Source organism: Bolinopsis microptera, chromosome 8 (genome assembly GCF_026151205.1).
Source record: "Bolinopsis microptera isolate Bmic1 chromosome 8, MBARI_Bmic_1.0, whole genome shotgun sequence".
Classification (NCBI taxonomy): domain Eukaryota; kingdom Metazoa; phylum Ctenophora; class Tentaculata; order Lobata; family Bolinopsidae; genus Bolinopsis; species Bolinopsis microptera.
The window spans coordinates 15,623,576-15,649,828 of NC_087079.1; the positions used below are offsets into that span (position 1 = coordinate 15,623,576).

Here is a 26,253-nt window from a genome sequence, read left to right on the forward strand (position 1 = left end):
TGGATGAATAGCTTCCAATTCCAGGATAACTCTCCAACTATTATGAGCAGCAGATAGATTCCTTATTTGTACACAATATTGAGAATGGGGTCCATAATCAATCAATACATTGCTAGAACACTGATACATCTACAGTTGTCCTTGTTAGCTATTTGTCTATGTTACTGAGGGAAGTTGGGACTTGAACTCTAAAGAGAACTACAAACCCTGATGCGGAACCGGGATGTATGGAGGGAATGTTTTGGCATAAATCGGACTTAGTAGTAGTAGATCAGACTTTGTCTAGTAGTAGTAGTAGTAGTATAGTTACGCTTATTGGACAGCTATTCCCTTAAGATGATTTTTGTAATTTTGCTCCTGCTCAAGCTTGATCATACTTCACGTTACTCGTTAGCTGACGTTTGGTATCATTCGACAAGTCAGTGGTAATGATGGATAAATCAGTGAATAATCTTAAGATCAATGGTAGTCATGTTAACATGAAAACAAGGCAATTGCTTGTGACTCACAAACACGTCGCCTTGTAATAGCTCATTTTCAACTGCACATGACTACCATCAATCACTAGGATTAAGATAGATTGTTGCACTTCATTACATTCAGGGGGGGGGGGGGGGGGGCCAACGCCCCAAAAGGCCCCACATATCGAAAATCCGAAAAGGGCCCTAGAAATCGGGGCCTTTTGGGGCCTTTTGGGGCCTTTTGACCCTGACCACTATTTGATAGTGTTTATTAAAATAGATTATTACACTTCATTACAATCACTTTCTTGTTGAAGCACCTTTGCTAGAAGTTAATTCTTGAAGTTTAACTGTTTTCATATAAACTGAGGTTTCTGTAGAAAACTTTTTTACGCAGACACTTTTTTTCTGTAGTCTATCTTCTGGAGGCTACATTGTTGTTTACTTGCTTTTGTCAGAGCCACTTTCTCTTTTTTGGGAGGATTGTACAGCTGTATAGCTCTAAGGCCAATCACAATGAAGCACCCTTCAGTCTTCACCCTCGTTATCTTTCTGACAAAAGGGTATATCTTTAGTGCTTTCTGAGTAAGCATCTGAGTGAGCTTCTTTGAGAGAAATGAAGTTGTTAAGCCTTTCTCTATCTTTGGTGTTGATTCCACACGTCTATGGAAGTGTTCTTTTGGCCCAAGGTTGTGGGTGTAATGTGGATATCTAGTGCAAGTGACAAGTGTATAACCATCATGTCAGAAGGTCTGTTCTGGGTGCAACAGCAGCATTTTAAGCCAACTTTAACCTTTGACAGGATATAATTTCATGGTAGATCTTCCTTCTCAATTTGATCACATATTTTTTATACAGAATTTCCCCAGCTCCTTGCAATCATCATTCATCCTATTTCATTTATTTTCAAACTGCAATCGCAATTATTACTTATACAATGATTAACACCTTAATTGTATTACAAGTTTCTCAAAACATTGAGAGTTCGCCATTTAGAAACTTAATCCAGTTTAAACAGATATATATTTCGGTCTTCATGACTCCTTTCTTGTGATAATTTCTCTGGTTTAAAAATATAATCGTATTATTTTATTTGAAGTCAAAATTCTTAATTATTTTTGTTGTATTTGTGTGATTTTAAAGATGATTTGCCTATTTATTATTTGTTGACAATCTAGATTATACTGTAAACCTGCAGCTTGCTCTCATTGTCTATTCACCGGTATACACATTTTCAACATACCGAGAAGTACATTTTTATACGGAATTTCCAGACTGTAACAAACAATTATCTCAGGATGGTTGGCCAGCACCAGGAGTATGAGGACAGGTAAGGGTTGTTTAGACAATACACATTGACAGTAGCAGAGTGTGAATAAATTATAATCTGTCTGGATATCTACCTTTTATTAAGACAGACAGTCAAATTTTGACACTACCTTATTCTTGAGCAGTATTTCTCGACTTACTGCAATTAATGAATTAGAAGCTAACAAGTAACAACTCGATCCTCCCTTTGCAAAACTCTATTCTCGTTCGTGACTGGGAAATTTCTTAGTTTTGATAAATTAAATACCAATTTATATGTTTGTTCGATTTGCTGCACATTTGTATATTTGCTATTTTGTAAAAGTTTCAAATCAAATCATATATAGTTCTGAGGAATCGGTTTTATTTTTGAAACAAGACATAAAGCAGACAGGACCAGTGTTTGCTAATGATATTAAATAATATTATATGGTGTATACTGTACATTGTGTCTAATTTGCTGTACTAAATGCAATATTTTATGACAAACTCCCCTCAGCGATGCTATAGCATCTGAAGACGAGTATGAGTGCTACAGGGCTGCATTCAATAGTAGTGGTCACCTTTTCTGCCTTGACAGTAAGTACCCATTTGTACCATTATATCCTTTTATTAGTGTTTTTTTTATTTGCATTTTTCATAGGGCATTTGCATTCACAAGGCCATCCCAAATATGATCAATGTATGAATATTACGCTTTATTTTTGTTATCTTTGTTGTAGCTCATTGCCATTTGCCCCCTTGTTAACTGTTCTCCTCCTTTCTTCTCCTTGTTAACTACTGGCCATGCAAAGAAGAAAAGGGAGTTTGCTACCGGAAACACCCTTCTTTAGCTTTAAGTCTAGTGGACCATTATCCGAACAATATGTCATCAGTTTTACAGCACTGCTACTTGCTAGAGCAATTGTTTCAATATTACATTCGGATCTATATAATGCTAGTAAATATGGTTACTACTCCTATATATCATATTACTTGATTGGTATTCGATTTCTGATTATTTCCCTAGGAATATGATTATTATATCTCAATTTGGCTTTAGGTAGGGTGCCCCGCTAAAAGAACTGGATTCTTCCAGGAAGCATCCCGTGCACAGAGCTGGGTCTACATATATATTAAATTATTAACCATTCATTCTGTATGTGCACGAAAATTTATTTCAATTATATGGTAGAGATGTGTGTAATATACTAATAACCTAGTTAACTAATAAAGTCTTTATGTTTTAATACATTCAACACTATACAACAAATAATTTGAGATCATGAATACGATGTTGTCACATTGAAACGTTAATAATTCCTTTCCTGATAAGAGCCTGTTCCTTGTCGCATCAAACGGGATCAATACAAATTTTACCCAAGAAACAGCTTCTTTACTCGTAATAATTTCCATATTCTATAGTCTATGTTATGTGATATGTAGTCTATATAATATAGTTCATATTATATGGTTTGCGAACATTTTCCTGCATGATACTTGATATGAATATTACTTATGGGACACAAGGGCGCATGCGGTATAGTACTTTCCTGAAAGGATTGACACGATAGCGGCTCACATGATACTCACTTTAACTCGAGGCCAGGACCAAACACCGTCCCAAACTTCAATACGTTTAAAGTTAATAGAACTTATTGGCGAAGGGCATCTAGTGAAACTCCACTGTCTGTCTTTCGTAGAGTTGGTGAGAGACGTAAAGTCAGTGTTGAAAGTTTCTCAAAATAACTTACTCAACTTAGGTCCTTATGTTATTTAAGTAAAACATATTCATTTGTTTATTACGAAACATATTTCTGCAAAATAGACAATTTGTTCGCCAACATGATGAAATATCGCCTTTTTACAACTGTCTTATTGAGTTATACATGCCAAAAAATGTATCTGTTACAGATATACATTATCCAAATTATTGTACTATACAAATAAATTGCTTAGGATGATTTAATGTAAGTTACAATAGCTGTACTGTTCTGTTGACATCACGTGACTCACGTGCTTGTTATCTTCCTCTCTGTGTTACACACTTCTACAAACACTTCATTGTTACTGTTTGTTTTATCTTTCTTGTGCTGCTTTTCTGTTATGTTTCAATATAATTATGATATACATTTAATTGGCTTTAATTAGGTTACCCCATCAAAAAACAGGAGCACCCTGAAACACATAAGAAGCACCATTTTTACAATAATATGTAAATTATTGAATATTTATTCGTTTTGCAAAATATTATAATTGAATTGAATACTCGCACGCCGTAATCTGAGTCAGCCGCTCAACTGAATATATAAACTTGGAAGTTACCTCATAGAAGGATATACATGATGTGACAATTTATTGGTCGAATAATAAATATTAATACAATTTTTATAACTTCCCATAAAATTTGATGTTTTTATAACCATTTGGGAGATGCACTAATTCGCTACTCAGTGTGAACTTCGAAGTTACTTTAATTCCAGAGAGTTAAGCAACAAACATGATAGGATGGTTAATTTTAATCTTGTATTAAACCGCATGGAATCTATCCTATGTATAACATCAACTGAGTATGATTACACAACTACAGTTGAATTGTATGAGTCATTCGTTTGTTCCTGCCACGCCTAGGTGCAGCTTTTTCAGAAAGATTCCGTTTGGAACGCAGCTCGAATAGTTAAACAAACCCGGGAAACTCTGCTTTCTTTCTGTTGTATAATGATATTTGGAGATATCTTTTAGAATATCTTTGTTTTAGCCTAAAAGTATAAAACGTTTTTAAGGGACTTGGCTAACCAGCTCTTAAACTACGATTATTGTCATCTTAAAAGAGTGAACTATTAAGCAGCCCTTAGTATTAGTTAATGGCGTTTCTTATCAAGCTATTACCAAAATTATTCTTAACTGCTTTAATTAATAAATGTTCCAGTCAAGTTACTATGTAATTAAATTTGTGCCAAGACTTAATCTCCATTACCGAGCAATCAATTAGCATGAAACCTGAGATTTCCCTATAATTTATTTGAACATTTCCCCTGAAATTACGACCTTTTTGTGTGATACAGTGTAATCGTAGTGTAATCATTTTGTGTAGGATCACTGGCTTAATTACATCATTGTTAGCTTGGCTCGTATCTACAATACATCGTATCTCATGACCATAGTTTAGTCTAGAACCCGGATACGATCCCAAGTTCATATAATAATAAATAAATAAACTATAACATTATGAACTTTGTCATTATTATAATTCGAAAGATTATTTATGTCTGTATGTACGAACTACGACCGCCCACGTGCAAATTAAATGAGAAATAAGAAGTTGCATCGCGTCGTAACCATGGTAACGATGTTGAACGCGCACGTGCACGTGCAAATATTTGCGAGCGACATTTTGATCGGGTTTGTGGTAATTGCGTTGTGTTTGAGTGTCGATTACATTTTAATGGGCTGTATCTTCGGTTGTGATGGAAATATTTTTTGATGCGATAAAAACTGACTACCAAAGAATACTATTAGCTTCCTCCCTGTGACCACGGGCTTTCTAGTTATTTAATAAGTTAGAGAGTCTGGTACGCTTTGAGGTTCACATAATTATATAGCTTTTTTTTTGCAACTATTATATACATTAAAATGGTACTTAATTTATATATTATGCAAAGATCGAACACCAAATATGACCAAAATAGTTATCGATAAAGTTTTATATAGTCACGAACATAAATAAAGTCACGAACGAAACAGGAAATTAATTCACTTATGTTTGTGACATATCCAGGACCAGGGACAAATGGAAATCGCGGCATGTGCGGGATCGCGATTTTCCCCATTTTTTGCGAAAAATGTTATATGTCGCCTGTTTGGCTTGTCGCGGAACCGCAATTTTTGGCCTAAATAATCGCGATTTTCTTTTGTCCCTGCCCAGGATACATAACATGAAGACTTTGTTGTAACTTGTATGAAAAGCATTAATACAGTATGTCCCTGGCCTGACCTTGTTAGTTGTTTTATTTAAGAGCTCGTAACAGTGCCTAAATTTAGACTGCAATCAGTTATATCTCTCGTTTTATTTACAGAGATTTAGTAGGATGCAGACTGTAGCCAGCTCGCATATCTCAACTTCATACATTATAATAATAAATAAATAAACTATAACATTATGAACTTTGTTATTTAATAAGTTAGAGAGTCTGGTACGGTTTGCGGTTCACATAATTATATAAGTTATATATTGTTTTCTATATTCTTTTAGACCTTTACTTAAGTCTAGTTATACATTACTTTATCATATTTTATTGAACTAAGGTGTAGTATTGCCAGATCCCAGTTCAACTTGTAACGGAGTTTTACATTAACAAGAAACGATGTAACAGAGTTGATATATTTCAATGTTGCCATGGGGTGACAAGTCCCCATACATCGTGGTCCGGTTACCGGTAGTTTCATTGCGTCCTAATATAAGTTATATAAGTGACATATTTATTGAAATCAAGTTTGCAGGTTTTTTTTGCAACTACTGTATATAATAAAATTCATACTGTTATAGTTTATTTATTTATTATTATATGAACTTGGGATCGTATCCGGGTTCCAGACTAAACTATGGTCATGAGATACGATTTATTGTAGATCATCAGTCACTATGATTGAAACAATTGTTTGACTTAACGCGTCGTTTCAATTTGTATTAAGCTTTCGGCTTGCCGATTGAGCACTGTCAGCAGACGACGCCATCCACAATTATGTATACATACATATATATAGATATATAATATATAGTCACGAACATAATTAAAGTCGCGAAAAAACAGGGGGTTAATCCACTTATGTATGTCCCTGACCTTGTCAGTTGTTTTATTTTAAGAGCTCGTTACAGTGCCTAAATTTAGACTGCAATCAGTTATATCTCTCGTTTTATTTGTTAAGTAAGCTACGGTGTAGACAGTAGCCAGCTCGCATATCTCATTTCATTGCAATTCCTTGAGGGATACATAACAATCTATGGGTTGAATAACTTAAAATTTACCTAATTTTCCACTGCATTTGAATTTTGATGTTCTTACAATTTGGGAGATGCACTGTATTGGCTCCTGCATCGTTAGATGTTCTGAAGAACAAACTGTCCAAAGTTCTCACAAATTATAAAAGTTCTCACAACAAATTAGATATTATATTTTATTTATATATTTTGCGCCACCGGCCCTCCTGGACCCAGATGGTGCGCTCACACTTAGTTACTTGTTGTGTTTCTCTCTGTCTCGAATCATACGTTTGCGGCTAAGTCACTCCTGCGAGTTGTATTATATATTTTCTGTTACTAGTACAGTTGCTAGTAAAGTTGAAATATTTTCTGTTACAGTAAAAGTATTTGATCTAGACTATATTATATTGACTCCATTTGACAATTGACGCTGTCTCTTGACACGCTAGTGTGTGTCAGCCACCTTTTACACTTGCATACATTTCTAACTTATTGTCTCTGATTTGTAATCAAACACTTTTCCATGATAACAAAAGACCCTGGCCTGATTGCTAACTTCAGGATCAGCGAAATCTGAATACCATGCTTACTACTTAAACCATGAAGTTGATGTTGTTATCTGTGATATTGATAATTACAATTAATTGCTAAGTAATTAAGTATTAAGTAATTACCCTACGCAGGTTCTAATGGGAAGGAAGTGCTGGTGAGTTTAGAGGACGAGAAACCGTCTGAGAAACTTATTGTACCTAATATTGGTGAGTACCTGTTATATACTAATTAATACCTATTGGTAAGTACTTATATAGCTAACTCGAATATTTACCGATAAAGTGCTGTGTAAAATTTGACTTTATTTATATTTATTTATTATTTTATTCATAGCGATAATTATTGGTAAACACCGTTACTAAAGTTCAACATATTTTACTTTATCGTCTCGTCTATAAGTTGACACCTCACTAGTCGCTACTCGCTATATATACCCGGTATATTATACCGTATACCAGACTATTTTACTATTTAATTGAAAAGATAGCGCCAGTACGTGATTTTTACCACCCAAATTCCCCAGGCAAGGACCACAAGAACGTAATGGACGTTAAACCAGGTACTTTAAATTCGAATGTCCAATCTTGTTTTGTTTGCTAAAATTGTACTTAAACCTGATATTAAAAGATAGATCCTGAATAAGACAATGTATGTGATAATAGACGTATAGCTAGTGTTGACAACCAGGTGTGGTTACTTAGTGGTTACTTAGTGTGGGTGTGGTAACTTAGTGTGGGTGTGGTTGCTTAGTGTGGGTGTGGTTGCTTAGTGTGGGTGTGGTAACTTAGTGTGGGTGTGGTTGCTTAGTGTGGGTGTGGTTACTTAGTGTGGGTGTGGTAACTTAGTGTGGTAACTTAGTGTGGTTACTTAGTGTGGTTACTTAGTGTGGTTACTTAGTGTGTGTTACTTATTGTGGGTGTGGTTACTACTTAGTTACAACAAAGCACTCTACCCATTTTACAATTTATTGTATTGCTAGTTTTTATAGCTTTTATCTACTTAAATTATTTCAAATTTTCATAAACTAATCATTAATATTATTTCAGAGACTTGGGACATAGATTACGCTGATATCCAGGTACCACCCAATTTAATGTACTATTTTTCTCAACAGATGCTCTACAATATCATAATTCATATATCAAAGCCTTCTTGCTTTAAGGAGCCTCCATGTCCTCAATAAACTGTCATAATTGTAGTTTTAAAACTTTAAAACTAATGATCTAGTTTTCAGGGACACCTAGAGATAAGCCGGTACTACTGTCCAGTTCAGATGACATGTTACAACTGTAACGAGAACGGGCATGTCAAGTACGATTGTCCTAAACCAAGGGTAAATTCTCTGCACCATTTTCTTTAGTTCAAAGTTGTTGTTCAGAATAGTCTGTACTAAAATAAAAGCACCTCCTGGCGGCCTGAAAGGAGCAAGGCTGCAGCCCGATATCATTAGCGAGATCAAAGGGAGGATTCACAGAGTTCATGAGCCTGCCAAGCAATCTTGACCTTTAAAGGACCAGTTAACTGAAAAATTTGTAGCCTCCAATTTGGCTAAGATTTAAATCAGCTGTGACAAACTGGTAAAGAATCGTATCGCCGAAAGAACCAACTCTCTAGCGTACGTGTAACGCGTGTTATTGCAATAATAAGCTGTGGCCGCGTGACGTCATAAAGTCCCTCAGTGCGCGCTTGCATAGCGTAATACAATGCACAAATGTTTATCATCGTCAATAAAACACGTGTTACTCACTCAAATTTTAGAGTTATGACTATTTTCCTAGTTCTACAAAATCCTTATAGTTTTGGCTATCACCCTAACTATATGAATAGCTGATTGGATGTACAGTGCTCACGTCAGGATTTTAAACAGTGACATAAGTTCTTGAACAGTGGCGGGTGAATGTACGGTTAGAAAGTCTCTGCTATTACAAGTTATGTCATATGTGATAATTTTGGATTGTTTTCATTGCTTCATTACAAACGAAGGGAGACTGTACCGATTATTTTTCCCCAGTACATGAAACTAATACACAAAACAATGTGCTATATATTAAATATAGCTGATAAGAGTGTAACTCTGTAATATAATATTACAGTTGTTCGGAAGAATGCGAGCAGTCGAATGGTTCGCTGTCCTAAAAGACATAGTTCCGAGAGCAATTATATTTTTAGCATAGCGAAATTTCTTACTATACTTTAATCCACACGTGCCAGACAGTACAGGAGACAAGAAGTCTGGCTATTTTACGGCCGTTCCCATGGGACCATTAGTAGAAGTAGCTCCTATCAGAACGGTGCCGTGGGAACCGAAAAATACCCGGTCTACTAAATACTGATTGGACTGTACAGTGTGCGGAGTGTTTTGAATTTGACTTACCTAGTTATCGTCCTACTTGTATGATCATAAAATTAAATACCAAGTGCAAACGTGTTCAGTCAATCGACCCACTGAACAACTATAGAATTTCCAAGACCCTATTATTCTTTGGCCATATATATTACGGCACGATCGATTCTTAGATGGCTAAACGACAAACGTTAATCTATACAATTCTTAAACTATGAGATAGCACTTTAATCTAAAAATACACTTTTTATATTACTCATGATTTTTACATTTCAATTTTCACGTAAAACATTGTAGCCATAGGTTGATCATGGACACTGACAGCTTAATTTTAGATAATAATGATTTATGAGTTTCTCTAAAGTTAACTCTAAACTTGTGTAGTCTAGTCATTTATGGACATTTATGGAATTGAACCTGCACATTTTCGTATACTCCCGAAATTTTGCAAAGACCTTCCCAAAAGTATGAATAAACGATTTTCGGTTGGAGACATATTGACCACGCCGATATTGACCCAATAACGTAACCGACCCTTTGCTTCTGAAGGTCGTGGAGACTTCAAAATAGGCTTAAACGAAGCCGCATATGCAAGTTTATATAGGAGTTATTGAGCAACACATGGCCTAAAATCCTTACTTTTCGAGAAATTCGCCAAAAACCATTTTGGGCGTGGTGCTGAGCCCATTTTCGATAGGATCGTGATAGAGTCTTTAAACAGGGTGCAAAAGAACCGCATTTAGCATATTAATATATGACTTACGAAGAAACAGATGCCTTAAAGTGCTTACTTTTTCAGTTATTGGCGAAAAACTGATTTCCGGTTCCAGAAATCATGCAAAAATATGGGTATCTCGTAAATTGGGCTATGAAGGCCCTACAGATTTTTGAATGGATGCAAATTGTGCAGAATGGCCATGTTTATATACAACTTATGAAGCAACATGTACCCTAAAACACTTACTTTTCGAGTTATTTGGGGGAGAAACATTGTATTATGTCCATTTTTACCTGTAAAATACAGTCTCACGAGCTGCTCTGTGCGCGCAAGGGACTTTATGACGTCATCGCCAAAATAATACAAACGCTAATTACACGCGTTAGAGAGCAGTTAGAGATTTAGGAATTTCGACTCGTTGCTCAGTTTGCTATTTGTCACAATCTGTCAAAATATGAGGATAACTTTTTTTTCAGTTAACTGGTCCTTTAAAACCCCATAGAAGTTCATATTTAATTATTCGAATATATCCCGGACGGTTCCGTTCCCTTGCATTGTTTGTTCACCGAGAAATACAGCATACATCGGCCCTGCAGCCTGTTCTCAATAACTGCCTCTGCTATGCAGTTCTCATGCAGTTTTCATGCAGTTCTCTTGCAGTTGTGGAGATTAGCAGCTATAAGATAAGAACGGCAGCATGGGGAACCTTGTGTACAACAGGTGCCATTAGACGTAAGACGTTGCTGGAACGATATTAGATACTGTTGTTGGCCCTGTCCCAAGTTTTAAGTTTCTCAAATAGCACGCTCTCTCTGTGTAGTATTTACAATGTTCTGGAAGCTCTGTGTTCCACCTTGCGGTAAATTAAGAAGATGGTAAATTAAGGGTTTACCAAGGATTGGGTAGTCTAGATGGTTCCAATTTGAATTAAAGTCATTAAGACCCTAGCTAGACGTCTAAGCAATAGCTTAGAATATGAACGCGAATGTTCCTCGAATGAACTAATTTGTAGATTTGAGGTTCTAGAAGTTAGCCGTATTTTTATAAGTTTTACGGCACGCTTTTTGATTTTTAACTAGAGTTCCAAAATCAACGTTCTTCCTCTGTCGGCAACATGATAAAGCTCTCCAAGCCGGGTTCCCTCTACCTCTCTGCACGATAACATATTTTATCATGCCACCAGTTTGTAATAATTGAGAATAACGTCATTGATGTAATGGAGAGCCGTTTGCAGTTTGTGTCCATGTTGCAGCAGTCATCGTGGTATTCCGAAAATAGTAACTATTCCCATGCCAGTTCCCTTGCTTGCCCTCACTGCCTTTGTTTCTCATTCTTAGTACATGTCTTGATTGTTCTAGCAAACGCTCTGTTTAGTTTTAGTGGAGTTGGCAGCATGCTATTACTAGTAGTTCTAGATAAAAGCTTAAGATTCTATGATTTCATAAAGTCATTTTAGCAAAAATGCCCCACAAATTTTAACGATTTTCTATGTGACCACGCTCTCTTCAGCATTTGCTAAAATTTTGAGCGCGCCGCGCATAAATATTATAATTTATCTTGAGCTTCGTATACAGTATAAAACTTTCGTAATTAGTAGCTTTTTCTTGCTAACAGCTTTCTCTTTCGCTTCAAAACAGTAAACAGTCTGTACCATTCACCACATTGTTTCTAATGTGTACCTTTTCAGAAAGAACACCCATGTTTGAGTTGTGGTATGACTGGACATAATCTGAGAGATTGCTCACACGAACTTTGCTTCAATTGCGGGAACCCCGGCCACAGTAAAAAGGTAAAACTTTAATCTCAAGACAATTTCATCAATTGAAACATATCCCAGAATAGACAATAAGTACCAAACTTTGTTGCCAACAAGCTATTTACATTTCCACTCATGATATTTCATGCTTATCCTAATACGATGCTGTGGTTACTGTCATGCTATTTCAGGGACATTCTCATGCATGCTGTTTACATGCAACATCCACACAAACAGTTGAAACTTAGAAATAATCACCTGATTATAACTAACTCTGACTCTCAGGATTGCTCGAAACCGATGGTTCCCAGATGGAAGAACTGTCCGCGGTGCCACACTCCGGGTCACACAGAGTCCCATTGTCCTGACAGATGGAGACAGTACCACTCCACTACTAGTTATGGTCCTCCTGTGGAACCTGAACCCGCTCCGGTACCGGATAACAGACCTATTTACTGTTATAATTGTGGTCGTGACGGTCACTGGGGATTTGTAAGTCTTACACATTTATATTTTGCTTTAATTGCTCTTAAGATTCCTCTCCTCGTTGGTATAATTTATTTGTTTGGCCTTTGAAAATGACTCGTTTCTTACATCCTGTAACATACCGCGACCGGTACAGTCATACTATTTTATTAAATTATGTTACTTTTGTGTTACCAATTACGGTATCTAAAATTACATATTTTCACTCTACAATGAAACAATTCACTCTTGACAGGAGTGCCAAGAGGAGAGGCCAGACGATGCCTACTACATTGGAACCCAGTTTGTTGTGCGCTACGATGCCTCTGCAAGCTCTCTGGCACCCCGGATGAAACGGAAAGTCAAGGGCAAACAAGCTGACAACAATGATCAGCCAGGCTTCTCTGATTCAGTTGTCAGTGATGGCAGTACGAAGAATGCTGCCAAGAAGAAACGTAATAAGTCTTACTTTCCACGATCTAAATCGCTTGCTTCTGAGTTCCCAGCAAAGGAGAAGACTGAAACATGGAAACGGCGGAGTAAATCTGTCGACGAAACGTCTCATTTTAAGGAGACTAACTTGTCTAAATTCAAATCTCGGTCCCATAAATCATTTGAAAAACTGAGAAATAGTGACGGTGGAAAACAAACAGACTCTCCTCCAAATCAAAAACCTCGAAAGTACAACAAAATCAAGGAGGAACTTGAGCGAATGGGCATTAACAAAAGCAAGAAAAAAATGGAGAATAAAAAAGGCAATCCCAGGTCTCGGACAGAAAATAATGTAGGAAGTGATGGGAAGAGCAGTGGGAACCATGTTTCTTTCAAGGTGGAGAAGAATGGGAAAAGAGGGAGTGGGGAGTATGGTTACAATTGGAATAAACCATCACCCAATTTGAATCATGGTGTTAATGGGGAAAGGACTAAGAGTAAAAACTCTCAAAAAGGGCCCGAAGGAAAATCAAACACTCAGCAGGCTAAGAAAAACAAGAAAAAGAATAAGAAAAATAATGGCTTTCAGAAATCAACGTCTGTGTTTTCCTGAAAATAACCTGCTTTCAAATTTAGAAGAAAATCTTTGCGGTCGCGGTGCTGGTGCATCAGTTTCTACTGAAAATAATGAAGTTCGAAATATTTTGTGTTTTTAAACTTATGTAAATAAAGTTAAGTTTTGTAGTAAATTTTTGCTGTTTATGCATTGCTGCTTTCGATTTCCGTTTTTTGGGTGACAATTTTGATGTTATTCGTATGGGATTTAAATCTGGGTTGCACGAATTTTACAATTGCGTGTAACGAATATAATATATATATTAATGATTATCAGCAACTTTCGACAATGACAGAATGGTATTAGAGTCAATGAAATGAGTTTTTTGGAAATCATTCGTCAGTCACGTTAGTTGACAATATTGTAGATTGTCACACTATCGTTATTTTTAGCTTATATTTAGGGGTTATTAACTTTATTGTACTCGTAGTTCCATGACTCTAGTTTGAAATGATGAAAAAGAGAACATTTCTATATTTAACATGGTAAGAAAACCAAAAGTATTATGCGCATGAAACAATGTTTGCGAGTACTTTGAATTGTTGTTCCGAAAAGTGGTATGGTATACCTAGTATTTTTGTTTATTGTTTGAAATGTGTTAAGAGTTTAAGTCGTTTTTTACTATTTATACTTGTAACCAATGCAAAGATATTTATGTGGTCCGACAGTTTTTAAATTGAACCAGGTTTCATTAAGAACACCACGGTAGTGCAGAGGTTATAATCTCAGAGAAAACCAAAAAAAATGTGGATACTTTTTAGAAGAGTAACGGATTACTCTTCTTGAAATGATTTATATATCGACTCATTGGACTGATAGAATTTAGGCTAACAATAACTTAGAAGACCCTCACGATTATTTATTTAACGATATCACGCGTCCATTAATATTATGACACCATCTAACTTGAATTATTAATTTGAATCGTTAGACTCTGCCTCAGTGGTTCTACATTTAGCATGAATTTGGGTGAAATTTAGTGTGGGCCGAGAATTAATTAGGAATCTGTATGGTTATTAGATTATTTATCAAAAGGTGGTTAATTAAATAATTTGCAAATTGTAGTCACTAAAAGTTTGGAGAGTGACTACATGTATATTGCCTGATCTTTTGGTGGACTTATGTGATTTCAATCAAGCTTTTAATTTATTGCATTTTTATTCCATGTCGTTTTATTCATCTACCGAACATTATTTTGTAACAAATAAATCAATGAAATTAAACCAATGAATAATCTCAGAATTTATGTGAATTCAAAAACCATTTAAGATATATTTATAAATATCACTTTAAAAAATTGATTGAATCAAAAAAAACCCTTTACTTTCATTACCGATTTTCATTCGGTTCTACCGCATGATGGGATGTATAGTCATTAACAGACAACAAGACTGGAATAGTCCAGTTATCAAATACCAGACCTTTAATCTCCTGACTCCAGGATGTTGGGAACCGAGATATCAACACTGGAAAAATGTCCCACAACAATGAGTACTCATGCGTTTACTGCTATGGGGGTGTATTTTCATGTTATCAAGATGAAACAGTCCTTCGTTCTTTGGATAGGTTCGTATCTTCTACTTTTCCAATTTAACTTTAAATCGCAGTTTTTAACTGACTCGATAAACCCACCTACTCTAAGCTCATTTCAACCGATAATCAAACCCCTCCTAAAATGTGTAAATACCGATGTGATCACTGATCAGTGAACCAGTGGTCAGGAGAAAAGTAAACCACAAGTTATTTACCATCTTCCTGTAACAAATAATATATCCGTTTACTTGACAGTCTCCTTCCCCAGGACACGACGAACCTAAAATAGACTCCCTCGCCACAGCGATCTCTCTCCCGTCCCGACCTGCTGCCTGCTCCAAACTAATGGGCAGTGCTGACTGGACGACTACTTTTGCTCAGAAACTAGCGGTGAAGACTAAACACCAGGTGTTTATAATGGCGGACGAGCTGGAGCCGGACGAGGTACCGCTCAGTGAGAAGGTTGTGTTTCAGAAGTTGAGAACTGACCCTCATATATTTCTAACAGAACCTGAGGTCCCATCATGAGAGATTTGGCTGGAGTTAGCTTCTTCAGCGATAGTTCGAATTATCTTCAGCTTTTCAACGATTTGTTCAGAAATTTGACAGCCCTTTCTGATCACCAACCGAGCGATGTATACGTTCTGGAACAGTTATGACAATACAATTTAACTTGCAATTTGTGTAACGATTTAATACGATTAACCTTGAAACTTACCACCAATTAATGTTTTTTGTGATCTTAATTAAAACTGAGTAGCAGATAAACAAATTATTTTTGATAAAAGTTACAGGAGGCTATAAACTGATCTGATTTCCTAATGTAGGATGCTTAGAGCTGTTGCTAAAAGGGCGTCTGTCATGACAGTCAGACATCTTTCTGCTAAGGAAGGTTAGCCAGTTTCTCTCTTTGTCCAGTTTAAAGATGATGATTTCCCTGATCATTCATGTATGTGTAATGTGTATCATATATCAAGAATCACTATCATTAGATAGATTATTTACATATTTTATAACAGTGTGTGTTATCCAGGAGGTTCGTACTACGGAGAACCCGAGTACCCACGAGGTTCCGGGACGGACGATGAGCGGTACTACTTTGCAGACGTGTCCAACAGGGAGAACCCCAAAAGAGTGAAACAACCTGCACCTAAGATCGCACCTCTGCCTAAACCTACTGAGAAGGAAAGATAGATAAGGGGTTGTAAACAGTTTTAAACTGAGAATAGAATCTCTGGACTGAAAAATGTTATTCGTGGATAACTAGACCGTTTCGATTGATATGTATTCAAATGATGGAAATGTGCTCATGATATTGATTAAGGTGATTTGTAAATATAAGTACAACTAGTTGAATTTAGGTATTTTCAAGTTTGTAATTTATTCACCCATGATCTGACTGTTACGTTTTGTACTTTGTACAAATTGCTAGTATCGTTAATGATTCAACTTTACTCACCATGATGCAATAACAACTCTTCTCACTATCCTTAGTTTTACTGTCTGCACCTGGTGATCATTCTCATCTTATCCCGTATTTACAGCTCTCAAATAAATCTCCGGCTAGGTCCATGTATAGATAGTGTGAAGTACAATGGATTTCCAGAACAGAGTAGGGAGCAAGACAGGAGGGGGAGGGGTAGCCTCCTTCTCCGAGTCTAACAGAGACCGGAGAGAGAGACTCAGACAGCTGGCTCTTGAAACTATCGATCTTAACAAGGTACGTGGGAAGGTCTCAGTGGGGATACTCAGTCAACTTACTTAACCGGGTCTATATTTGCAGGGTCTATATTTGTTGCACACTCGGCCCCGGCTATTTTATCATTGGTCGCTCAGGTCGGAAATTTCAGGGCCTGATCGGAACGTGGCAAGTAAACTGGTCAGCTCCAGGTCTGTTGTTTGTTTTCATTTAAATACCTGGGATAAGTATTACCTTGTAAATCAGGGTGTGCACTGTGTCCCCAACCCCAGCAAGTTGTAGGTTAACCCATGGTAGGTAACTGTGTTGCATGCTATCTTGGCACATCAACAGGCAGCTGAATATTAATAACTAAACCTTCCCAGGATCCCTACTTCATGAAGAACCATCTGGGTAGTTACGAGTGTAAACTATGTCTGACTCTTCATAATAACGAGGGATCCTACCTGGCTCATACTCAGGGAAAGAAACATCAGCAGAATCTGTGAGTACATCTGCTGGGATCGTAAATTTGAAAAGATATTGATATTTTGTAATTTTGGGATTTGGGTAATCTTTCAATTTTGAATCAACTTCCAATGTGCCAGTATTAACAGCTAACACCACATTCCAGAGCTCGGAGAGCAGCTAAGGAAGCGTTAGAAAAGGAGCAGAACAACCAGAGCATGTTACCAGCTCCAGCTAAAGCTAGGGTCAAAGTTAAAACCTTCATTAAGATCGGGCGACCAGGTTACAAAGTCACGAAACAAAAGGACACCAAGACTGATCAGCACAGTCTCCTTTTCCAGGTACTTGAGAAATTCGGGTATTTTTAATGATTTGTTTTGAGTTGACTAGATTTTTTTTTTCGGTCAAGTAATGTTGGGAGTTTTCAAAAAAATGGTGTGAAATTGTTTGCAAAACCCTCGCTAAATGCCAGTGCCCAGTATTTTATTTTGACACAACATTTCTGTCATCAAAAACTATTTACAATTATTTTTGTGGCATCTGCCCAACAGATATCCAAATATTATTTTTGAAAGTATTGCTTAATAACAAAATAACATCTAAACCAGTTCCAACTCTCAGATTGATTACCCAGAGATCGTATCGGAAGTGGTCCCCAAACATCGTTTCATGTCCGCGTACGAACAGCGTATTGAACCTCCAGATAAGAAGTGGCAGTATCTCCTTTTCGCTGCTGAACCTTACGAGACTATTGCTTTCAAGGTAAGCCATGTTTTATCTAATAGTGTTGATAGTAATAATCAATGATAATGAGACCGTCATGAAATTTAAAATTCAGGTGTAGATTCCCTTTTATCTACTTGTAGGATGTTATCCTATTCCAGCATCTCAATTTTGTTGTTCTAGCTTTTATCAAAGTGAAATGTTTGCACTTTGTAGTAAGCCAAGTTTCTTTCAGATACCCTCCAGAGAGGTTGACAAGGGAGAGAAGAAAATGTGGACACAGTGGAATCCACAGACAAAACAGTTCTTCCTCCAGTTCTACTTCAAGGAGAACATCAAGGAAGCTAGGTTGGCACTGAAAGCAGAGCAGAACAGATCCAAGTCACGAGGAGGGAAAGCAGACAAACCACCTCCAGGACCTCCAGGGTATGATAGATTATAATTCTTATTTTACTATTTACCTCCAGGACCTCCAGGGTATGATAGATTATAATTCTTATTTTACTATTTACCTCCAGGACCTCCAGGGTATGATAGATTCTAATTCTTATTTTACTATTTACCTCCAGGACCTCCAGGGTATGATAGATTCTAATTCTTATTTTACTATTTACCTCCAGGACCTCCAGGGTATGATAGATTCTAATTCTTATTTTACTATTTACCTCCAGGACCTCCATGCCAGGGTATGATAGATTCTAATTCTTATTTTACTATTTACCTCCAGGGTATGATAGATTCTAATTCTTATTTTACTATTTACCTCCAGGACCTCCAGGGTATGATAGATTCTAATTCTTATTTTACTATTTACCTCCAGGGTATGATAGATTCTAATTCTTATTTTACTATTTACCTCCAGGACCTCCAGGGTATGATAGATTCTAATTCTTATTTTACTATTTACCTCCAGGGTACGATAGATTCTAATTCTTATTTTACTATTTACCTCCAGGACCTCCAGGGTAGGGGGGGGGGGGGGGGGGGGCAACCATATTAAAGTATATTAAAGTATATCCCCGGGTCAAAATCGGAAAAAATCCTACATTTTAATATACTTTAATATACCTACAATTAGAAGATTTATATTCTTCGTTAAGATTTACATGATGAACTATATTTTTCACTCAGATTCGCAAGATAAGCCTGTTTTAGGACTAGTACATGAATTTCCATCCTGATTGGTCAAAAATTGGCTGAGCTATGAGCTTAAAAAATATGCCCATATTTGGGCATACGCTTTTGCCCAAATTCGCTTTTGTCCAAATTTGATAAAATTTCAATATTTTTTAATGAGACTAACTCTATGTGAAAGATATAACTCAGTGTTTGTTGAATATAGTGGATACTAAGTAAAAAGACCTCCATGAACAAAATTGGGAAAATTGCACATAATATCTCGGTTCGGAATACTAGCCAAAATGAATTCATTAAAATTGAAATAACTCCATCAGTTTTCAATATTTTTTCAAGAACTTTTTGGAATCGATTCAGAATTGCATTTCAAGCTTATTTTGGGCAACAATTTTTGATGTAGGCCCCCAAGGAGATAGGGATATATTAAAGTATATTGTAGGTATATTAAAGTATATCCCCGGGTCAAATTCGGGAAAAATCCTACATTTTAATATACTTTAATATGGTTGGCCCCCCCAGGGTATGATAGATTCTAATTCTTATTTTACTATTTACCTCCAGGACCTCCAGGGTATGATAGATTCTAATTCTTATTTTACTATTTACCTCCAGGGTATGATAGATTCTAATTCTTATTTTACTATTTACCTCCAGGACCTCCAGGGTATGATAGATTCTAATTCTTATTTTACTATTTACCTCCAGGGTATGATAGATTCTAATTCTTATTTTACTATTTACCTCCAGGACCTCCAGGGTATGATAGATTCTAATTCTTATTTTACTGTTTACCTCCAGGACCTCCAGGGTATGATAGATTCTAATTCTTATTTTACTATTTACCTCCAGGGTATGATAGATTCTAATTCTTATTTTACTATTTACCTCCAGGACCTCCAGGGTATGATAGATTCTAATTCTTATTTTACTATTTACCTCCAGGGTATGATAGATTCTAATTCTTATTTTACTGTTTACCTCCAGGACCTCCAGGGTATGATAGATTCTAATTCTTATTTTACTATTTACCTCCAGGGTATGATAGATTCTAATTCTTATTTTACTATTTACCTCCAGGACCTCCAGGGTATGATAGATTCTAATTCTTATTTTACTATTTACCTCCAGGGTATGATAGATTCTAATTCTTATTTTACTATTTACCTCCAGGACCTCCAGGGTATGATATATTCTTATTCTTATTTTACTATTTACGTAATTTTATTTCATATTATTCTCTTTTGAATTGAGAAGTTGATTATCCAATTTCTTTGCATACCTCTCAACACGTACACGAAATTGTTGAAAACATAATCTAAATAAACCTTGCTCCCAGGGTGCCACCAGGCATGCCTCCGAGAGGACCACCTCGAGCACCACCACCCGGACCACCAGGTGCACCGCCTCCAGGACCTCCGTCCGGTGGACCTCCTCCTCGACCTCCAGGCTTCCCTGGTCCTCCTATGAACAGACCTCCACCTCCCGGCATGCAAGGTAACTGATTTGTTCCTCCTTAAGAACTGAAATATACTGATCTGGAAAATTTAACGGAGCAGTAACATTTAATATGCAGTAACATATCGAATTGAACATGATATATCTCAGGTATGAGACCCCCCGGTGGTATGCCTCCAGGAGTAAGACCGCCTGGTGTCAGACCCCCACACTTTAGCGGACCAATGCATTCTAACAACCAACCTGGACCACCTGGCCTAACAGCCCCACCAGTCAGGCCTCCTAACATGGGCCCTGGTCCTCCTGGTAACATGGACGTGAACATGGCCCCTCCTGGATGAGACCTAACTTCATGGGCCCTCCTGGTATTAGGGGCCCTCCTCCTGGAATGAGACCTCCAGCTAGCAGCGGACCTCCCGGTATCTCCAACCCTCCAGGGGTTCCTGGTCCTGGTATGTTATAATCTTAGCTAGAATCAATTGAGATTCAAATAACCTACATTCGATTTTAGACTCATATAAAAAATATTCACCGTACCCAAGAGTTAAAAATCAGTCTTCAAAACACCGACTGATACTCCGAATTTCCCAGATAACGAAGATAGTCCAGGAAGTGTCCCTCTGCCCGGGATGCAACGTCAACCTAACCAGATGGCAGAGTTTCCAACTCGTAGAGGTGCTCACCATGACAACCAGGAGTTCAACACCGAGGACTACTAGTTTACAAGTAACTTTTATGGACAGTGTGCTAATATCTTAGTTTTGGAAAGGTCCGTGAATCATGAATGTGATCATAATTCTTACGGTTATGCCAACAAAGTCCAATGTTAATTAACTGTAAGAGCACCCCGTGTCCGACTGGCAGAAACTATATCTAAATAGATTAAAATGATTATCTTATTATTCGTTATCAACAATGAAGCTTTTTATGACTTAAATTGCGGGTCCGATTTTCGATTTGAATCGCTAAATTTTCTTGATCATCCTGGTGTTCATCCGACGAGATGAAATTGTATCTTACTTGTAAGCTGTTTTATGTATTTATATCATATTTTACTCAATTAACATTTTATTTTTTGCCTGAAATTTAACCGTGTATTCTTTAGATCTTGAATCAGATATACGACTATGTCGGGTCGTTTTATCTCAGTGCCGTCAGTGGTGTTCTATTAAATTTAGCTCGTTTTATTGAATAAAATGACCCTACTCCATCTTCTAGTAAGTGAGTATGGTTAACTTCAGGTCAGAGTGGAGGGACCTAGCGGGGTGGGCCCCCTACAACCTCCCCCTCAACACCTCCTCCAACCAGGCCGCTAAACTTTACGACGCTGCCCTGGACCAGCTCGCTTACTACTACAATGACCCTGTGTTAGATGGCGTGGGAGAGACTATGGTGAGGATGCTTGCGGAGGATCCGAGTTTTGTGGCGGGAAACCTGCTGAAACACAGCATGGAGTTGTTTGGGAGTAACAGTGACCCAGCTAGGGTTAGGTTTGATGAGTATTGTGGGACACTAGATATGGCGGGGCTGAATCATTGGGAAACAGAACATATTGCTGCTGTTAGGTGTTTTTACAAAGAGGATCTGATCGGAGCTATGGAGAAATACTCTGCTATTTCCCGTCAATACCCCTACGATCTACACAGCTTTAATTTCGGGTATGTCCTGGGTTTGATAAACGGTAAAACCTCCTACCTCAGAGACGTACCACTTGGCGTGGTAGAACGATACAAACCCCACATGCCCCATTATGGGCTAGTGCATGGTAAACTGTGTTTTGGGCACGCTGAGATGGGTGAGTATGAGGAGGCTAAGCGGTGTGGGGATATCGCTCTGGAGGCATTTCCTCTTGATTCGTGGGCTGTACATGCTATGGCGCACACTTACGAGAATCAGTCGAAACCGAAAGAGGTTGTGAAAATGTTGGATGAGACTTCCAAACATTGGACTCGAGGAGTTTGTTTCAGTCAGCACATTCACTGGCACCAAGCCAATGCCCATACCCAACTGGGTGAGTATGAAGCTGCCCTCACTATCTACGATACGCACGTGGGACACTGTGCTAGGGGAGGCGATGTGTTCCCTCTGTCTGACGCTAGTTCTCTGCTAATGAGGTTAAAGGTAGACGGTCAAAAGACGGGTGGGAGAGAGGAAATACTGGCTGATCTGTGGTCACAACACAACGATGAGTTCACCTCTTTGTTCTACGACGGACACTCCGCTATCGCAGCCGCAATGGTGGGTGACACCTCCAGTCTGGATACCTTACTGGAGAATATGAGGGAGTTTGTAGCGGGAGATAGAAGTGGATGGAACAAGGTTGTAACCTCTACACACGGAGTAGAGCTGGTGGAGGGGATCAGACTGATGAGTGGTGGAGACTACACTGCTGCTACAGATAAACTCCTGCTCTGTGTTCCTGGTGTTATCAAGATGATGCACGGGTCTAAAGCACAGAAGAGCATCTTCTCTATAGTGCTGATGCACTGTGCACTGTTATCAGGGACGACTGAGCACCTGTGCGCGGCGGAGCAGCATATGAAGGAGCTGATGGCATGGAACAAAGTGTCGACTTTGCCGCCGTTACAGCAGAGGCTCTGGGATAAGATTCAGCTGCAGCATTCAAAACATTGAGTTTAAGTCTGGTTATCTGCCTGTTGGGTTATACTCCTGATAAAGGCACTATTGGAATTAGTTCTGTAATCTTGGGTAGAATTTTTCTGATTTGTTGCGTTATTTTTTTATGCATATATAATAAATATATATGCTTTTATGATGAGCATTAGTTTTCATGTAAGGAGTTGAGATTAACTTCTTACAAACTTTAAATTGCTGTAAAATGCTGATTAAAGCTTTTTCACCTATAATATTAAATGTATGATATTTTATTTCGATTGATTTTTAGACTGTTTATTTGATTTTCAATCATATTTATGATTAAATGGAATCCTAATGTTTGCATGCAATATTTTATAAATGAGTAATAGTAGGTTGATTTGCAGAATTAATGTACATACTAACTATTCGTTATTAGTTATTCAATTTTTAAAACTGTTTTTTACTTGTGATCTCCAACAGAGACTACCAAAACTCTTCCCATTCTTGGGAGATTCTTGAACTGCTCTCGTTCGATTAGAAAAATTGCTTTAAGCTTTATTCCCTTTATCACGACTATAATAATTACACATTAGATGCAGTACGCAAATAAGCTAATTTAGTAATATCTTCAGTAGCTAAAATGGCTGAACCTATGGATCTTATGGATGCTCTCCGGGAAACGCTCAAGAACTCTATCATTGTTGATGGTGTTACCAAAGGTATGGTCTGTTTTTGACATTTGCTCGAGATATCGGAAATTTTTGGTATTTATGGGATTATATTGGATTATATATGACAAGACTATAGAAAAATGTATGATTCATATTTTGATCTATATTTTAAATTTTATCAATCGTGAAGCTATTTGTTTTAAGAATTGACTCTATATTAAAGATCAGACTCTGTTATTCATCTGATTTTATAATTTGTCAGGTCTGAGAGAAAGTGTAAAGAAGCTGGACAAGAGAGAAGCACTGTTGTGCGTGCTGGCTGAGAGCACTGATGAGAAGAATATACTGAAACTTGTAGAGGCCCTCTGCAGGGAGCATGGCATCAACCTTATCAAGGTGGCACTGCTTTCATAATCAATTAATTATTACAATCTTTAAATGAATGATTACTAGGCGTTTTTTAATGAATTAAAAATGACAAGATAACCAAATAATGACACATCATGTAAATAAATCATGTAAATAAACAGGTTAAATATATATTTTAATATATATTAAAACAGTTTAAATATATTAAATATCCCCGGTTAAAAAACATCTTAATCACAGATTGACGACGCTAAGAAGTTGGGGGAATGGGTAGGTCTCTGCAAGATCGACAAGGAAGGAAACGCCCGTAAGGTGGTACGTTGCAGCTGTGCTGTTGTCTCAGACTTTGGCCGAGAGTCCATAGCTCTGGAGGTAATCAATGATCACTTCAAACGAGCAGTGACCGCGGAGGTCTAGGATCAGATTTATTTCTTACGGTTTTTAACTTATTTTTTATTTATTCCGAGTTGTTGGGTTTGTTTCATTTGTAGGCATGTGTTCTGTATTACTGGTGTCTATCATGTGATATTATGTCAAATATGTTTTCAATTAGTCTCAATGCGTTTGTAAAATGGAGAAGATTGATTCTTTATTTTTATTTCGAATAACCAGTCAATGATTTTTCTTCCTTGTAGCCATGGCAAACCTTGAAGATAATCTCGGAAAGATAACGCTAGTCGCTACAGGAGACGGCCGCATCATTGTTGGTGAGTTTTCCCCTTTTTATCGGTAAAGATAGCGATTTCAAGTTTTTCAATTTGGAGGGGGTGGATGCAATTGCACTCTTTGTATCGTTAGAGACTTCAGAAATCGGGGGGGGGGGGGGTTCTTGAGTAACTCTGGAGGGGGTTCTTGAGTAACTCTGGAGGGGGTTCTTGAGTAACTCTGGAGGGGTGTTCTTGAGTAACTCTGGAGGGGGTTCTTGAGTAACTCTGGAGGGGTGTTCTTGAGTAACTCTGGAGGGGGGTTCTTGAGTAACTCTGGAGGGGGGGTTCATGAGTCACTCTGGAGGGGGGTTCTTAAATAACTCTGGAGGGGGGTTCTTGAGTAACTCTGGAGGGGGTTCTTGAGTAACCCTCTGCTTATCTGGTGTAAAGGTCTTCAAGTCCACCTCATACTGAGATTCAGCAGCTGTATTAGAGAAGAAATTTGAATCAGAAGGAGCACTTCTTACACCGGTGAATAGTCCCAGAACCCACGCCCTTAGGCGCTTCATCCTCCAACAATATAGCAAAGGGTTAAGGGCCGCATTGAGAACAGGGCAGAATATCTCGGCGATTGACCAACTGTAGAAGAACATAAACGTGCTCGAGTAAACGTCTCCCGGATATTCGTGATTGAATATGTAGGTTAGAGTGTACAGAAAATTGTTTACGAAAGTGAACATATTGCAAAAGAGGAATGTAGCTGCAAAAAGCATGATTGTCATAGAAGCTCTAGCCCTACGGTTGTCTCTTACAGTTTGGCGGTTGTTCTTTGCAGTAGCAGTATTCTCCCCACCCATGGCTGCCGTTCTAAGTCTGTTGACTGACACCAACAAAGATAGAAACACTACGATAGGGGGCATCCCTACACAAATACAGTAGAGAACATGATATAAAGCCTGTATCTGTTGAATTGCTTTTAGATCCTTCACAAAGATAGGCTTGTAATCACCATCGGACGTTCGTGTGCAATGTCCAACCCCAAAACTGTAATAGTTGTAGCTTGTCAAGAAGTAAAGAACGGTCAAAATAGCCTGGAAGATAAAATAGACAGGGATTGAAGTGAGAATCACATTTTTTCTGAGTCTGTAAAAGGGGAAGATGATGAGGATGGTACGAGACAAAGACATGAGCATCACCACATACATGGACATGAGTTGAACTGAAAGGAGGAGGAAATACCACAAGGAGCAGAAAACATCACTATCCATAGCCCCAGGTTTTCGTTTGTTGAACAGGTTTACAGCAACTGGAAGTTGGATGACACTGGATAGTGTATCGATAGAACAAGCCACTAAGAACAGC

At 37.7% G+C, this 26,253-nt stretch overlaps 5 protein-coding genes across 7 annotated transcripts in view; all 5 read left to right on the top strand.

The window, feature by feature from the left end:
• The window catches only part of LOC134819361 (splicing factor 3A subunit 2-like), a 41,442-nt gene extending 17,785 nt beyond the window's left edge, over window positions 1–23,657 (top strand). Inside the window, exons 2-10 of one of the 2 annotated variants that reach the window (XM_063829287.1) lie at window positions 16,711–16,865; window positions 17,210–17,328; window positions 17,458–17,632; window positions 17,913–18,053; window positions 18,250–18,440; window positions 20,488–20,645; window positions 20,757–21,058; window positions 21,198–21,332; window positions 21,848–23,657. In XM_063829287.1, the coding sequence (XP_063685357.1) occupies window positions 16,740–16,865; window positions 17,210–17,328; window positions 17,458–17,632; window positions 17,913–18,053; window positions 18,250–18,440; window positions 20,488–20,645; window positions 20,757–20,947 (1,101 nt within the window). In that variant the 5' untranslated portion in view covers window positions 16,711–16,739 and the 3' untranslated portion in view covers window positions 20,948–21,058; window positions 21,198–21,332; window positions 21,848–23,657. Of the gene's footprint in view, window positions 1–16,710; window positions 16,866–16,995; window positions 17,036–17,209; window positions 17,329–17,457; window positions 17,633–17,912; window positions 18,054–18,249; window positions 18,441–20,487; window positions 20,646–20,756; window positions 21,059–21,197; window positions 21,692–21,847 lie in introns of those variants that run through there. The other variant, XM_063829288.1, reaches the window with a different exon arrangement.
• On the top strand, window positions 1,746–14,775 carry LOC134819358 (zinc finger CCHC domain-containing protein 7-like). The gene is made up of 9 exons (XM_063829284.1): window positions 1,746–1,791; window positions 2,269–2,348; window positions 7,413–7,487; window positions 7,805–7,840; window positions 8,328–8,359; window positions 8,516–8,614; window positions 12,031–12,132; window positions 12,385–12,591; window positions 12,821–14,775. The coding sequence occupies exons 1-9, from the start codon at window positions 1,760–1,762 to the stop codon at window positions 13,607–13,609; spliced, it is 1,452 nt and encodes a 483-aa protein (XP_063685354.1). The 5' UTR covers window positions 1,746–1,759; the 3' UTR covers window positions 13,610–14,775.
• On the top strand, window positions 14,658–24,715 carry LOC134819362 (small ribosomal subunit protein eS12-like). 2 transcript variants are annotated; one of them, XM_063829291.1, is made up of 4 exons: window positions 14,658–14,667; window positions 23,835–23,923; window positions 24,138–24,271; window positions 24,485–24,715. In XM_063829291.1, exons 2-4 carry the CDS (start codon window positions 23,845–23,847, stop codon window positions 24,659–24,661), a joined length of 390 nt encoding a protein of 129 aa, XP_063685361.1. In that variant the 5' UTR covers window positions 14,658–14,667; window positions 23,835–23,844; the 3' UTR covers window positions 24,662–24,715. The 2 variants fall into 2 exon arrangements, with proteins under 2 accessions (XP_063685361.1, XP_063685360.1); XM_063829290.1 differs by lacking the exon at window positions 14,658–14,667 and having other exon boundaries at window positions 23,832–23,923.
• Window positions 15,100–15,673, top strand: LOC134820188 (proteasome assembly chaperone 4-like). Its single transcript, XM_063830410.1, has 2 exons — window positions 15,100–15,178; window positions 15,414–15,673. The coding sequence occupies exons 1-2, from the start codon at window positions 15,100–15,102 to the stop codon at window positions 15,671–15,673; spliced, it is 339 nt and encodes a 112-aa protein (XP_063686480.1).
• On the top strand, window positions 21,829–23,657 carry LOC134819359 (tetratricopeptide repeat protein 38-like). The gene has a single exon (XM_063829285.1). The coding sequence runs from the start codon at window positions 21,834–21,836 to the stop codon at window positions 23,238–23,240; it is 1,407 nt and encodes a 468-aa protein (XP_063685355.1). The 5' UTR covers window positions 21,829–21,833; the 3' UTR covers window positions 23,241–23,657.
• Window positions 24,716–26,253: the final 1,538 nt, after the last annotated feature.